Below are 14,412 nucleotides of genomic sequence, written 5' to 3'. Positions count from 1 at the left end.
CTAGAGGCTTATAAGACTTAAATGTTTTATTTTTAAAAGTGCTGATTAATACAAGGATCTGAACTTGGGATTCCAGACTTGAAAATTAAATCACTCGGACCTAAATACTTGCTTATTTAATGTCTTATTTAGATATTAGAAAGGTTCATAAATTGTTGTTGTGTATATTATAACTATCAAGAGAATTTTAGGTTATATTTAGGCATTTTATTATACTTGTTCATTTCCTTTATATTTTTGTAATGGTGCTTTTGAATCACCATGATGCCTTCTAAAACGACTGAATATTTATTTCCTGGCTTGATTGGTTATTTTTGTACTTACTTCATTTGGTTACATTGTACTATATATTCTAATTTAATATTTTGTGAATTCAAATTATAATCCTTTAGTTTTAGACTATTGTTTCAGTTATAATGTTCATACTAGAATGTTTATAATTACGCAGTCCTAGTACAGAAGTATTTCTTTGCTGTTCTAACTTTCGAAACCAAGTATCTTACTAATACATTCCAGTGGAGTTTGTAGTCTTCTATGCAATAGCATATTTATATCACAAATTCTGTTAACTTCACATTCATATTATCTCTTTTTAAAATGCCTTGCTATTTTAGCACTTGCATAACAATATTTTTCTATTTCAACAGTTATAATTTATGCATTTACTCACAATTTTATCTATTTACAATGGGCTTAGTTCCACATGTGGAACATAATTTGTAAACTTGTAGAATAGTAGTATATAAACCTTCTTTGAGTTTGGATTTTTGAAAAATCCTGTTTGGTATTTGTATTAGTTCACTAGGGCTGCCATAACAAAATACCATGGACTGGGTGGCTTAAATAACAGAAATTTATTATTTCACTGTTCTGGAGGCTGGAAATCAAAGATTAGAGGGTTGGCAGGTTTAGTTTCTCCTGAGCCCTCTCTCCTTGGCTTGCAGATGGCTTCCTTCTCAGTGTGTCCTCACATGCCCTTTTCTCTGTACGTGCGTATCCCTGGTGTCTCATCATTTTATAAAGGCACCAGTCATATTGAATTAAGGCCCTGCCCTTATGACCTTATTTAATCTGAATTATCTCTAAAGACCCTGTCTCTAAATATAGTCACATTAGAAGTTAGAGCTTTTTTTCTCTTTGTGACATTTGCCAGTTTTTTTGTGTTTCAGGCTGAGGGCTAAGAGGCCAAAAAGAATTTTGGGCAGTCTCATGGGACTTAAGCAACAAAAATGGGGTTCAGTGTTTGCCAGGCAGGCCTATATGGAAGCATAGACATTCAGGATGGAAAGTATGAGCATAAGTACAAATGAATATTGACTGTGTAAAGCAATAATAATTTTTGTGTTGTATAAAATATATGCAAAATTAAAATATATGAAAATAGCACAGAATTTGGGGATTAAAGTAAGTAAAATTTTGACTACTCTGGATAACATTATATAAATTGATTCATACAGTATTTGTTATTTTGTGACTGTCTGATTTTACTTAGCATAATGTCCTCAAGGTTCATTTATATTGTAGCATGTGTCAGGATTTCTTTCCTTTTTAAGGCTGAAAAATATTCCATTGTATGTATATACTACATTTTGTTTATCCATTCATCTGTCAGTGGACACTTGGGTTTCTTCCATCTCTTGGGTATTATGAATAATGCTACTATGACATGGGTGTGCAAATAACTCTTTGAGATCTTGCTTTGAATTTTTTTAGCTATATATGGAGAAGTAGAATTGCTAGATAATATGGTAATTCTATTTTTAATTTTTTGAAAAACAACCTTATTGTTTTCCATCGCGTCTGTACCATTTTACATTTCTGCCAACATGTACAAAGGTTCCAATTGCTCCACATCCTCACCAGACTTGTTATTTTCTGGTTTTTGTTTGTTTTTTAGTGGTAGTCATCTTAATGAATGTGAAGTGTGATATATTATTGTGGTTTTGATTTGCATTTCTCTTATGATTTGTGATGTTGAGCTTCTTTCATATGATTGTTGGCCATTTGTATATTTTCTCTGGAGAATTGTCTTTTCAAGTCCTGTTCCCATTCTTGAATCGTGTTATTTGTTTTCTGGTCATTGAGTTGGAGGAGTTCTGATATAAACCCCTTATTTGATACATGATTTGCAGATATTTTCTCCTATTCTTTAGATTACTTTTTCACTCCGTTAATTGTGTCCTCGATGCACAGAAATTTAAAGTTTTTTAAAAAATAAATTTTATTAAATTTATTGATGTGATAATTGTTTAATAAAATCATATAGGTTTCAAATGTACAATTCTATATATTGCATTGTGTGTGTACAATTCTATATATTGCATTGTGTGTTCACCACTCAAAGTCAAGTATCTTTATGTCACCATATATTTGATCCCTTTTACCCTCTTCTTTTTCCCCACAACCCCCATTTCCTTTTGGTAACCACTATACTGTTGTCTGTGTCTACGAGGGTTTATTTATTTGTTTGTCTTATTTGTTCACTTGTTACATTCAGTTTTATATTCCACATATGAGTGAAATCATATGGTTCTTGACTTTTCCATCTGATTTATTTTACTTAGCATGATATTCTCAAGATCCATTCATGTTGTCACAAATGAATCTTTTCTCATGGCTGAGTAGTATTCCATTGTATATGTGTATCATACCTTCTTTATTTAGTCATCTGTCAAAGGAAACTTTGGCTGTTTCCATATCTTGGCCACTGTTTAATTCGTATTCCATTGTATATGTGTATCATACCTTCTTTATTTAGTCATCTGTCAAAGGAAACTGGCTGTTTCCATATCTTGGCCACTGTTTAATTTTGATGTAGTCCAATTTATCTATTTTTACTTTTGTTGCCTTTGCATTTGGAAAGAATCTTTGTCAAATCCATTTTGAGTTAATTTTGAATACAGTGAAAGAGAAGGCTCCAACCTCATTCTTTTTATGTAAATGTCTAATTTTCCCAACACTATTTGTTGGAAAATATCTGTCCTTTCTGCCATTGAATGGTCTTGGCACCATTGTTGAAAATTATTTGACCATGTATGTGAGAGTTTATTTCTGGGCTTTCTATTCTTTTCCATTTGTCCATATGCCTGTCTTTATGTGTACCACACTGTTTTGATAACCGCAGTTTTGTAATAGGTTTTGAAATCAGGAAGTGTGGGACCTTCAATTTTGTTTTTTGTTTTTTTTTCAAGATTGTTTTGGCTCTTTGGGGTCCCTTGAGATTCCATATGAATTTTAGTATGGATTTTTTTTTTATTTCTGCAAAAAATGCCATTAGAATCTTAATAGGGATTGCATTAAATCTGTAAATATTGCGTAGTATTGACATGTTAATAATATTAAGTCTTCCATTTTATGAACATGGTATGTCTTTCCATTTATTAATATTGCCGTCTCCTCTTAAGAACTGGATCTCTGAAGGCAGGGTGTGTCCTCCTACGCGCTCATGGTGCACACCTGGGGCCTGGTGTACCCAGGGCCCAGTGCACCAGAGGGGCTTGGCGTACTCAGGATATGGGCCGTGGCTCTGCTGGGGCTCGAACCCAGGACCTTCTGCATGTAAAGTAGACGTGCTGATCACTACTCTATAGAACCTCCTCTTAAGAACTGGATCTCTGAAGGCAGGGTGTGTCCTCCTACGCGCTCATGGTGCACACCTGGGGCCTGGTGTACCCAGGGCCCAGTGCACCAGAGGGGCTTGGCGTACTCAGGATATGGGCCGTGGCTCTGCTGGGGCTCGAACCCAGGACCTTCTGCATGTAAAGTAGACGTGCTGATCACTACTCTATAGAACCACCTTCTAAATGTTGTTTTAACTGGAATTATATTTAAAATTTTTTTCTTTTGGTATTTTTTATTATGAGTGTATAGAAACAACTGATTTTTGCATTTTAATTTTGTATCCTGCAACTTTGTTGAATTAGTGTATTACTTTTGGCTTTTTTGTGTGTGGAATCTTTAGTTTTCTGCATATGTAGAAAATACATCGACATGTACATCAAAAGTAGAATATTCTTGGCAGTATTATTTACAAAAGCCAATAATCTGAATGAACTCAAAGGTCTATGAATAGAAGAATGGACAAATAAATTGTAACAGCTTTATACAATGGAATATTACACAGTAATGAAGATATACTGTTGCTACATACAACAATATGGACTAATCATACAAACATAAAAAATTATTCTCAAAGAATCCTATCTATTTCCAAACAAAACTAATATGCCGTTTTATAACATTTGCTTCTCAAAGTATAGTCCAGAGACCCCTGAGAAGTTCTGGTCCTCAGGAAGCTTTTAGAAAATCTGTTAGGTCAAAACTATTTTCATACTACTGCTAAGACTTTATGTCTATGTGCCATTTTCACTCTCATTCTCTCACAAGTGTACAGTAGAGTTTCCCAGGGGCTACACGATCTGCATTTTTGTTAGTGATTGAATGCAGAAGCAGATAAGAGAATCCACATATCCTCTGTTAAGCCAGACATTAAAGAAATTTCCAAAGTTTAAAACAATGTCTCCATAAATTTTTTGGAAGATGGAGTTATTTGTGTTAAGACATGTTATTTATGATAATATGTATATTTTAAAATTTTCTTATTTTTTATTTCTAATAGATTAAATAACACATATAAACAAAAGCTCTCTGGAATTTTAGTAATTTTTTCTAGAGGCCAAAAAGTCTGAGAAACATTATTTTCTATGACAGGATAGTGGGTACCTTTGGGTAGTAAAATGGCTTTAAATGATTGGAAGGAGACCTGTGGAGACTTCTAGAATGTTCGTAATGGTCTGTTTTTTATCTTAGCAAAGGATGCATAGGTATGTTCATGTTATTAAAAGTCTTTAAAAGCTGTGTATGCTTTTATATATAAAGTACTAGTTGCAAATTATCCATTGACATTCATGACCTACCATATATATCACCAGAAATTAATTTTGTTACCATGAGAATTCTTTACTATGTCGTGAGCTTTGTTTTTAACAACGTATCACATTAGTTCACATTCTGGAATAATCAGGTGTGTTTTCTTGGTTTCCTGCCAAATCCTATTAATTATTTTTTTAGTATATCTAGAAATCTTGTGTATCCTATTAATTATTTTTTCTGACAGTATATTTGTCACCCTCATAGGAAGAATCCTGTCCATTTTCAACATTTCAGTCACCCTGGTGATAGTGATTATGGAGGCGTACAAGTTATGTGTCAAGATGAGGCTGATGACCGGCCTGAATGTCCTTATGGATCATCTTGTTATAGGTATGTAAATCTGAAACATTTGGTCGTGCTTCTTTCCTCCTTAATTTCTGTTATTTATTCATTTATGCCTGCAGTTTCTCATCTCAAGCCTTCAACATCTAGTTTTTAAACCTCTAGATAATAGGTTTTCATTTTGTTAATAGGTAGGATTCTAGTCTTTTAGATAATTCTAAATTGTTGACATTATTAACCATATAAAAACCTGAAATTGTTCCTTATTTCTAACTTTCTAAAATGCAAATTATACAATTTAAAAGCTGTCGACGCAACATATCATATACTTTATCCAGACTCCTTGGTGTGACACATTTCAAATCAGGACGTTATCTCTGCCTCCTGCAACTTCTACCATTCTTGCCAACACATACTGAATCCTAAAAGAAAAGTAAAAGTACTTCTCTTCTCTGCTTCCTTAGCGTGTTGTGCCTGTCTGTATCATGCAGAATAGAATTTACCTCATGAGGTTATGTTTGTTTCTTTACTGGAATGTCTCCTCCTTCAGGCAGCAAGTTTCTAGCCTGCAAGGACACTTTTATCCTCTCTCTGCAGCTTCATTTAATAAATGAATGAATTTGAAATAAGTCAGACCACCAAAGAAAGAAGTAGTGATTCTAGTCTTAGCTTTAATTCCAGAGAGCCATCTTTCAGATATAATTTGGGATACAATTTCCTAAACCTTCTGGACACTTTGAAGTTGTTGCTGTTCCTATAATTGTGGTTTTTAATAAAAAGGCATAGTAAGCTTCTTAAGCGAGAAAGAAAAATTAAAAAGCTTATTATGCCTTATTATTTGAAAAATAAGTGTTCCATTCCAGTGCAACATCATGCCGATAGTAATTAGAAGATATTTTCATTAGCTATGTCAATAAACTTGAAAATTTAGGACAAATGAATGAATTCTTAGGAAATATAACTTTTAGAAACAAGAAAAAAATAGAAAATGAAATAATCCTACATTAGAGAAATTGAATGCATAAATAAAAGCCTTCCACTAAAGAAATTCGAATTCTCTTTGGCTTTATTGGCTAATTCAACCAAATACTTAAAGAAGAAACACTCGATTTTTATATAAAAAAAGCAAAAGGGGATATATTCCTTAACTCATTTTATGAGACCAGAATAACCTCGATACTAAAACCCAGCAAGAATAATACAAGAATGAAAAATTCTAAGACAAAGTATTTTTGAACTTAGCTGTGAATATCTTTAAAAAAAAAAAGGTTAAGTGAGTTAAGCAATTAAAAAAGGAAAATATAACATGACCAAATTAGGTTTGTTCAAGGAATGCTATTTTGTTTAGTATTTAAAAATAATGTAATTCACCATATATCAGAATAAGTAGAAAATTATATAATCATTTCAATAAATTAAAAAACTGACAAAATTCATTTATGAATTTACTATCAAAACTCATTTCAAAGTGGGAATAGAAGGAAACTTTTTAAATATCGTACAGAATATCTACAAAAGCTTATAGCAAACATCATATTAAAAGTGAGATATTAAAATTTTTCTTTCTGATATCAGAAATGAGACAGTAATATTTCTTCTTTTAATTCTGTCAGTTTTTCTTAATGAACTCACTGCAATCTATCCTCAGTGGAAAAGCTATAGAAATGGGAAACTCATTCAGAGCTGTTCCCTTTTTCATGTGTTGGCTTTCCTCTGGTTTCTGCCTGCTTTTGGTAGCTTATCCATTGCCTTAAGATTATTGTTTTTAATATTTTTTCTAGGGTATAATTGTTACCTATGGGATGTTTGGTCTGATACAATGTCTTCTGTCATTACTAGAAGCAGAACTCTTACTTTGTGTCATATAATATAGCTGCTCTAGCTTTTGTTGGTTAGTGTTTGTGTTACATTTTTCATCCTTTCACTTTCAACCTTTGTCCTTAAATTTAAAGCATGTCTCTTACAAATAGCATGTAATTGGTTCCTTGGTTTTAGTTGTAATCCAGTCAGATAGTCTGCCTTTTAGGTGGAGTGCTTAATCTGATTACATTTAATATAGTTACTGTTATATTTGAGTTTAATTTTGCCTTTTGTTATTTGTTTTCTATTTGTCCCACACGTTCTTTGTTCCTGTATTCTTTTCCTGACTTTGTTGTAGCCACCAGCCCCCGATAGACACACGGACCACCAGAAATCAGTGAGTTACAGGAAACACACTCTTTATTCAGCCAGCTGGATCTGCCAGGGGTACGCAGACCCCAAATTAAGCAGCAGTGAAATGTGGAGGTACAGGGTTTTTAAGCCCTAAACCCCATTCTTCATCCTGTTTGAACACACAAGTCTATTTTTCTTCTTTATACTAACTGTCAACCTACAGGTCGGTTGTGCAAGCGGTGGGTTCAGAAGCAGAAAGCTTATTGTTAGAGTGTTATGTTCCCATGGGCGATCGCCAAGCAGTAATTTCTCAGCCAGCACAACTTTTTTTGGGATTAGCCAACTGTTTTTCATTCTACTTTTTTCTCCTTCATTAACATTTTAGTTATATGTATTTTTTCATTAGTTATATTAGATTTTAATAGGCATCACTGACTTATTATGATCTACCTTACAGTTGCTACTTTTACCATTTCCTAGTGTGATAAGCTTATATCAATTTAACTCCATTTACTTATTCTGCCTTTTTTTGTTTAACTATTGTCATTATATATTTTTACCTCTACACATGTTAACTTATAAGGCATTATTATTAATTTCGTAAATGTTAAACATCAACATTCTTTTATTTTTAACTAGAATATTTATCATTTCGGGTACCCTTCATTTTTTCCTGAAATTTTATTCTTTCATCTGGGATCATTTTCTTTTAGTTATAACTTCTTTTAGTATTTCATGTTATGAAAATTTGCTGGAAAAAAATTCTTTTAGCTTTTGTGTGTCTGAACATGGTCTTCTTTAGATTTTCTTTTGAAGGATGTTTTTATTCAGCGTAGAATTCTAGTGTGACAAGTCTTGTTTCCTTTCATCACTTTAAAGATGTCATTTCACTGACTCTTGCCTTCCTAGTTTATGTTGGAAGTACATTATCTACCTTATTGTTCTTTTGTAACTAATGTGCCTTGCCTCTGGCCACTTTTGAGAATTTTATCATTGCTTTTACTTTCAGTAGTTTAACATGTGTTTAGGTATTTTTTTCTTTGTATTCTTTTCGTTTTGGGTTTGCTGAGCTTTTTGCAAGTGGTTCTCTTGTTAGTTTAGGGAAATTGCTTGGCTATTATCTCATCAGATATTGCTTCTTCCCCATTCCATCTCTTCTCTTTTTTATTCCAGTTAAAAATATATTGAACGTTTGACCAAGTCCCACATGTCTTTTCTACATTCTTTTGTTCTTTCAGTCTTTTCTTCTGTGCTTCAAAATGGATATTTGTTATTGACTTATCTTAGAGTTTACTAATCCTTTCTTCTCTTGTGGATAGTCTGCTCTTAAATTCATCTAAAGAATTCATAATTTCAGAAAATGCATTTTTCAATTCTAGAATATTCGTTTTTTTATAGATTCGAATTTTGGTGATATTCTCTATCTTTTCATTCACATTCCCCTTTTTCTCACTCTTTTATTAAAAAAAAACATATTCTTTAACATATTTGCCTTAGGTATTTTAAAATTTCTATTTGCTAACCAACATTTCTGGATCAGTTTCTTTTGTTTTGGTTATTGGTCATATTTTTCTGCCTCTTCATGTGTAAGTAATTTTTTTGAAATACTGACATAGTTAATGAAAAAAACTGTAAGAATTATAAATGTTCGCTTCCCTCAGGGTGACTGCTCTCTTTGGCAGACAGGAGATAGTCATCTCTGTCTAGTCAGATTTAGATGGATAATAGGTAGGTTGATGTTTTAATTAAACTTGGTCTGCTTTTGGTTTGTCTCTGTTCCTTTGACATGGCATTTCTAGTCTTTTGATAGAAAGGTCTCTGTCTTTTTAGCTGTGAAACTTCCCTCTAGAGATTTTGAGCTTATTAGCCCATTAGCCTACCACTCATGCATCTTAAATTCTGACACATTTCTTGAAGGGGAACCAGTTACATGTTTGCTATAGATCTCTTTCCTGTAGTGGGACTTTATCTCTGAAACACTAAATGAATTGGAGGTTTCACTCTGCCATTTTGAAGTTTCAGACCCAGACTTTAAGCTTCGCACACCTTCCAGAACTCAACAAATATTTCTTGGGAAAAATCGGCCTTGTATTAGAGTTTATTTAGTTTCTAAACTGTCATGACAATCCCATGAGACCATGAAAAGCTTTACTAGTTTCTCTTTTTTCAAATTTGGTCCAGATTGTATCTTCAGCCCATACCAAAAATTGCCAAAGACCTTTAAGGAATAAAAGGGCCATTGATTTTCAGTTCACCTAAGAAGGGCTTTTTCCTCCATGAAATGTTAGATAATCTAAAATTTTCATGCTCCCACAATTCTCTCACAAAAATAATTTTTATAATTTATCAGGTATTTTTCTAGTTATTAAAACAAGACTGCCATGGTCTGCCATGATGTCCTACATTTTTTAGAAGTAAAATCCAAATATGCCTATTCTTGAGAACAATAAAAATGAAATACAAAGCCTTGTGGAGAATAATGTCAAAAATTGCTGCCTTTATTTCATTAATCTCTTTAAAAGAGGTCAGAGTAGGGAGTAGTGAAGAGAAATTACTCCAAGGCTAGTGACTCACATGTAGTAATAGACACTTTCAAATATATATCTAAATATATTTATATGTACATATAGCATATTTTCCTTTTTCATCTGTTGAGCTCCTTAGTGTCCTGGTTCTACTTAGAGATAATTTTAAGATTTTTTTTCTTGTTAATTTTAATTACAGTTCAGAAAAACTCTTGGAGAATGTTAAATATGATCACTTACTCTGACTACTGTTTTACAAATAAGGGAATGGAAACTAAGAAAAGTTAAATGAGTTTCCTAAGACCCCAAAGCTAGTGAGATCAAAACCAAATCTCCTCTTTCCTGCAATGGAGCATTTTTCTGTGGAATGGTCTGATTGTATCATTGTTACTCACAGCTTTCTAACATACTGATAGTGGTTGTCTTTTTAGCCAAATGGCAAAATAATATTTAGAGTTTTAAAAAACTCTAGATACGGTACTTTGGTTGAAGAATTCATGAATTTTTCAGATGAACAAGATAATGGAAACTCTAGTTGCAAAAGTGTGATATATATTTATATGCCCTTTCTTGTTGCATTGTAATTTTTAGTTAGGCAAAAAGTATGATCTAGTAGATTTTTTTTGTATCATTGCTAAAAACTGATATTATATTATGACCAATTTATTCTTTAACTGTCTTGATTTGTAAGAATATATTATTTTTAGCCATATTTTGTTCAGTGCTATTAAAAATGTTTAAAGAAAACTATTTAAGTGATACAAGCAAATTTTATTTAACACTTAATGAAGTAGACAGTCCCATTCAGAAATTTGCAAAATGAGGCAGAAGGCAGGAAACTTTTATAGGATAAGAAATTAAAAAAAAAAAAGAGAAAAGAAAAACCAAAGATATCTGATTGGCAAGGGCCAAGTAGTCAACCTTGTTGAGTGAGAAGGGTCAGGGAGGTAAGTATAGAGGCCGTGGTAATTGGGTCACTGGATGCACTGTATTTCTCTGGTCAAGCAGAGCATTTACAGGGACACAAAAGCTTTTTTTTTGGTTGCTGACGTGGCAGCTCAACAGTAGTGGCTCCATCTTGGGCCTAGATATTTATTTCAACAGTGTTTGAATATCAGCCTCCTGTATCAGAATAATAAAATACTTTAATATAGTTTGCCTAAAAGAAAGTTTTTATGTAAGTGCATGCCAGATTTTTCTATAGCCACTGAAAACGATATTGAAGTCTCACAGATCATAAGATAGCTCACAAAAATTAGAAATTATTATATTCAGAAAAAATTTTATATATATATATTTTCCAGAAATAGAGTTGTGATAAGCCTGTTTTCTAAGATGGTTGACATATTTGGAAGGAAGATGAAATTTATGAATGAAAACATTTTGGTTTGCTTTTTATCTTTAAAGATGTCCCTTCACAAAACAGGATAAGAATTATTCTCAAGTAAAAAAATTATTCTCTCAAGTGAAATAGTATGTTGATTTTTAATCTTTTTGCTTCCTGTTCTTACCTCTTAATCCCTTGAATGTATGCAAGTCAGGTTATCTTTCTGATATATCTAGGCAATCTCAAATGTTGTATAACATTAAGTAATCTTAGTTTTATACTATGTCAGCTATCTAAATTTATATGACATTGTATTTCTAAGTATTGTCATCTATGGTCAAAGTTTTTTTATTGTAGAGCAACTGTGAAAACACAAAACTGTGCATATGTGGATATATTCTATCCACAGCCATTCTATCCCATGAGTAAAACTGAGTAAAACATGAGTAACACAGAAACAAATAGATGTGGATCACATTAAATACATACTATAGTAAAATTAAAGATTTCCATAGCCCATATAATATAGGAGGTCGCTATTTAGAAAAAGATATTTAATTATTAAATTTTATTTTATTTCTAGACTACAGGCATTATTAACCTTTTCTCTGACATTAATACTTTTTCAAATCTAACAAAATTAAATCTCCTTGAAAAAAATGTTAATTTAAACAAACTGGTCGATGTTGTCATTTTAAGTATCTTACTCATTTAACTCTTCTGACCACAGTCGGTCAGAAGACTAGCTCAATTTAATGTGTTTGATTAGCTTAAGGTACTTGTCTGAATTAGAACATTAGATACTTAATGTTCAGAATAACCTAGTGATAGCTATGCCTGCCTCTGACTCATTTGCTTCCTCTGGTGCATAATAGGATTTTATGCAGTGCATTACTTCTGCTCTTGCTTGTTAAATTAAGCACTAAACTAGGAATGCATATACACTAAAATGAATGGAGTCTCTTTCCAACCAGTTTAGAGCAAAAATGTAAAGTCAAGCTCATACATCACCTTGGATTTATAAAACCTTAGGCAGACATGTATTATGCTAATGAAAATATTGGTGCCTTGTTTTTTCAGAAGCCAATGCCCTAGTTTTTTTTTTTTTAATTATAATACCTAAGAGGGATGAGGTAAAGAAGTACGTCAATTATCAACTCTAAGTGCTCTTAGTGTAATGAATCTGCAACATGATCTGTATAGTGTGAAAGAACAGTGTTTTGACACAAGCATAATTCATTTTTTTAAATGTATATTTCATAGTAAGTAAATTCATTATTTTTTGTTATTTGCTGATTCAGATTAATAGCTATGATCTAAGTTTTTTGCTATTTTCTCTTTTATTTTTGAAAAGTGTTCCAAGTTATCGATATCTTAATTGATAATATACATAGGTGTACACTTCAAACTACAAGATACTGATTTTTAAAAGCTGTTTAATAAAAAAATAAGAATGTGTATTTAGGGTAAATTCATATTACATTATTTTGGGGAAAACAAATAGGTTTTAATAGAAAAACCCTAGTTACCCAGTAGTTGCGATTCCCAGAATCAGTCATGTGAGGCTATCAATCATTTTATTTGTAATTAAGAATAATTAAAGTTGATAGTATCTTATTGCATTTTACAGGATCTGCATATAGAGGAAGTACCCTATCATCATTTGCCATGCTTACAGTTCTTTAATCATGTTTAAGAGTGTGGTCTTAGAAGGAAGTATCTTAGACTAAATGTCAATCATTTGCTACACAGTTTTACATAAGATTTGGCTATAATTAAATTAAATTAATTTATTTATTTTTCAATTTCAGTTGACATTCAATATTATTTCATATTAGTTTCGGGTAATATAAAATTAACACAGCATCTGGTTAGACATTTATATAATTTATATAATTTACAAAGTGATCCCTTCGATTAGTCTAGTACCTACCCAACACTATACATAGTTATTACAATATTATTGACTATGTTCTCTTTGCTGTACTTTTTATTCCCATGACTATTTTGTAACTACCATTTGTTCCTTCTTAATTCCTTCACTTTTTTGACCCATTGGCTATAATTTTTTAAAACTTCATTTAGAATTAGCAGTAACAACATCAATTATATTCATGTAGACTTGACAAAATATACTGGGATGCCTTCTGTGGTTTTGTTTTTCTTCTTTATTTGATGAATATGCCTTCATTTTAATAATAGATTTGTTTTTCTTTGTTATATTTAGTCTTAATTACACATATGTAAGAATTTTCAGGTTTCTTTTGGCATAGGTAGTAAATTGTAATGATTTTTAATTAACACATTGACTATTTTCCATTACTTTATGCTGGTTTACTCTTTCATTATTTAATAAATACCATATCTTTTTATTCTTTCTAAATTTTGAGACTTAGATATTTGGTAACATAGGATTCATGTTTTTGCTTTAAGTTTTAAAATAAGTGTTGAATTTCAAAAAATGCAAGATTAATTATTTTGGAATGAAAACAAAAATATAGTATGATCACTTATTCATTGAGCAAATATTGAGCATCTAACATGCCAACCACTATTTTAGAAGCTGATGTAAAACAGTATTTCAGGTTCATTTAAAACTTTTAATGTTAAGTTTTGGTATTAAGTTAACAAATCTTTGGAAGTAAACAAAAATAAAAATTATTATTCTGTTCTCACACTGTTGCCTACTTAATCTTTAGATAAGTCTTTATGGTGGAGAGAAAATGGGTTTTTAAATCAGCAGACTTAAGTTCTAGTCATATTATGCTAATTCTGTAGCATTACTTTGCATGTCATTAGATTTTCCTGAGCTTCAATTCCTCATGAAAACATGGAAAACAGAGGTTGGATCATTTGTGCTCAAGGACCTCCACCCAGTAGTGGAGAAATCCAGAGCAAAGTGAAATCTGTTCGTATTCATAGTCAGATCAGTTATATTCCTGGCTACTCTTCCTTAGTCTTCTTTGCTGTCTCCTTTTCTTTTTCCCTACCTATAATTATCACAGAGCCACAGGGCTCGGTTCTTTCTGATCCCTTCCCTTCTCTATTCTATTCTTAATCCCTAGGTGAGCTAATCCACTTTAGTGGCTCCAGACTCATATGTTTAAATGTCTCCACTTGGTTCTAAAATAGGTAGTTCAGACTTATTACATCTGAAACAAAACTATTGATTTTTATCAGGAAAACAACTCT

At 31.9% G+C, this 14,412-nt stretch overlaps 1 protein-coding gene across 1 annotated transcript in view; it reads left to right on the top strand.

The window, feature by feature from the left end:
• Positions 1–14,412, top strand: part of APLF (aprataxin and PNKP like factor) — a 68,393-nt gene that overhangs the window by 40,596 nt on the left and 13,385 nt on the right. Inside the window, exon 8 of the mRNA XM_006909531.3 lies at positions 5,137–5,262. Within this exon, the coding sequence (XP_006909593.2) occupies positions 5,137–5,262 (126 nt within the window). The remainder of the gene's footprint in view (positions 1–5,136; positions 5,263–14,412) is intronic.

This window comes from Pteropus alecto, unplaced genomic scaffold (genome assembly GCF_000325575.1).
Source record: "Pteropus alecto unplaced genomic scaffold, ASM32557v1 scaffold131, whole genome shotgun sequence".
Taxonomy (NCBI): Eukaryota; Metazoa; Chordata; class Mammalia; order Chiroptera; family Pteropodidae; genus Pteropus; species Pteropus alecto.
Note: the sequence above shows the minus strand (reverse complement) of the source record. Positions and strands in the feature narration are given on the sequence as shown.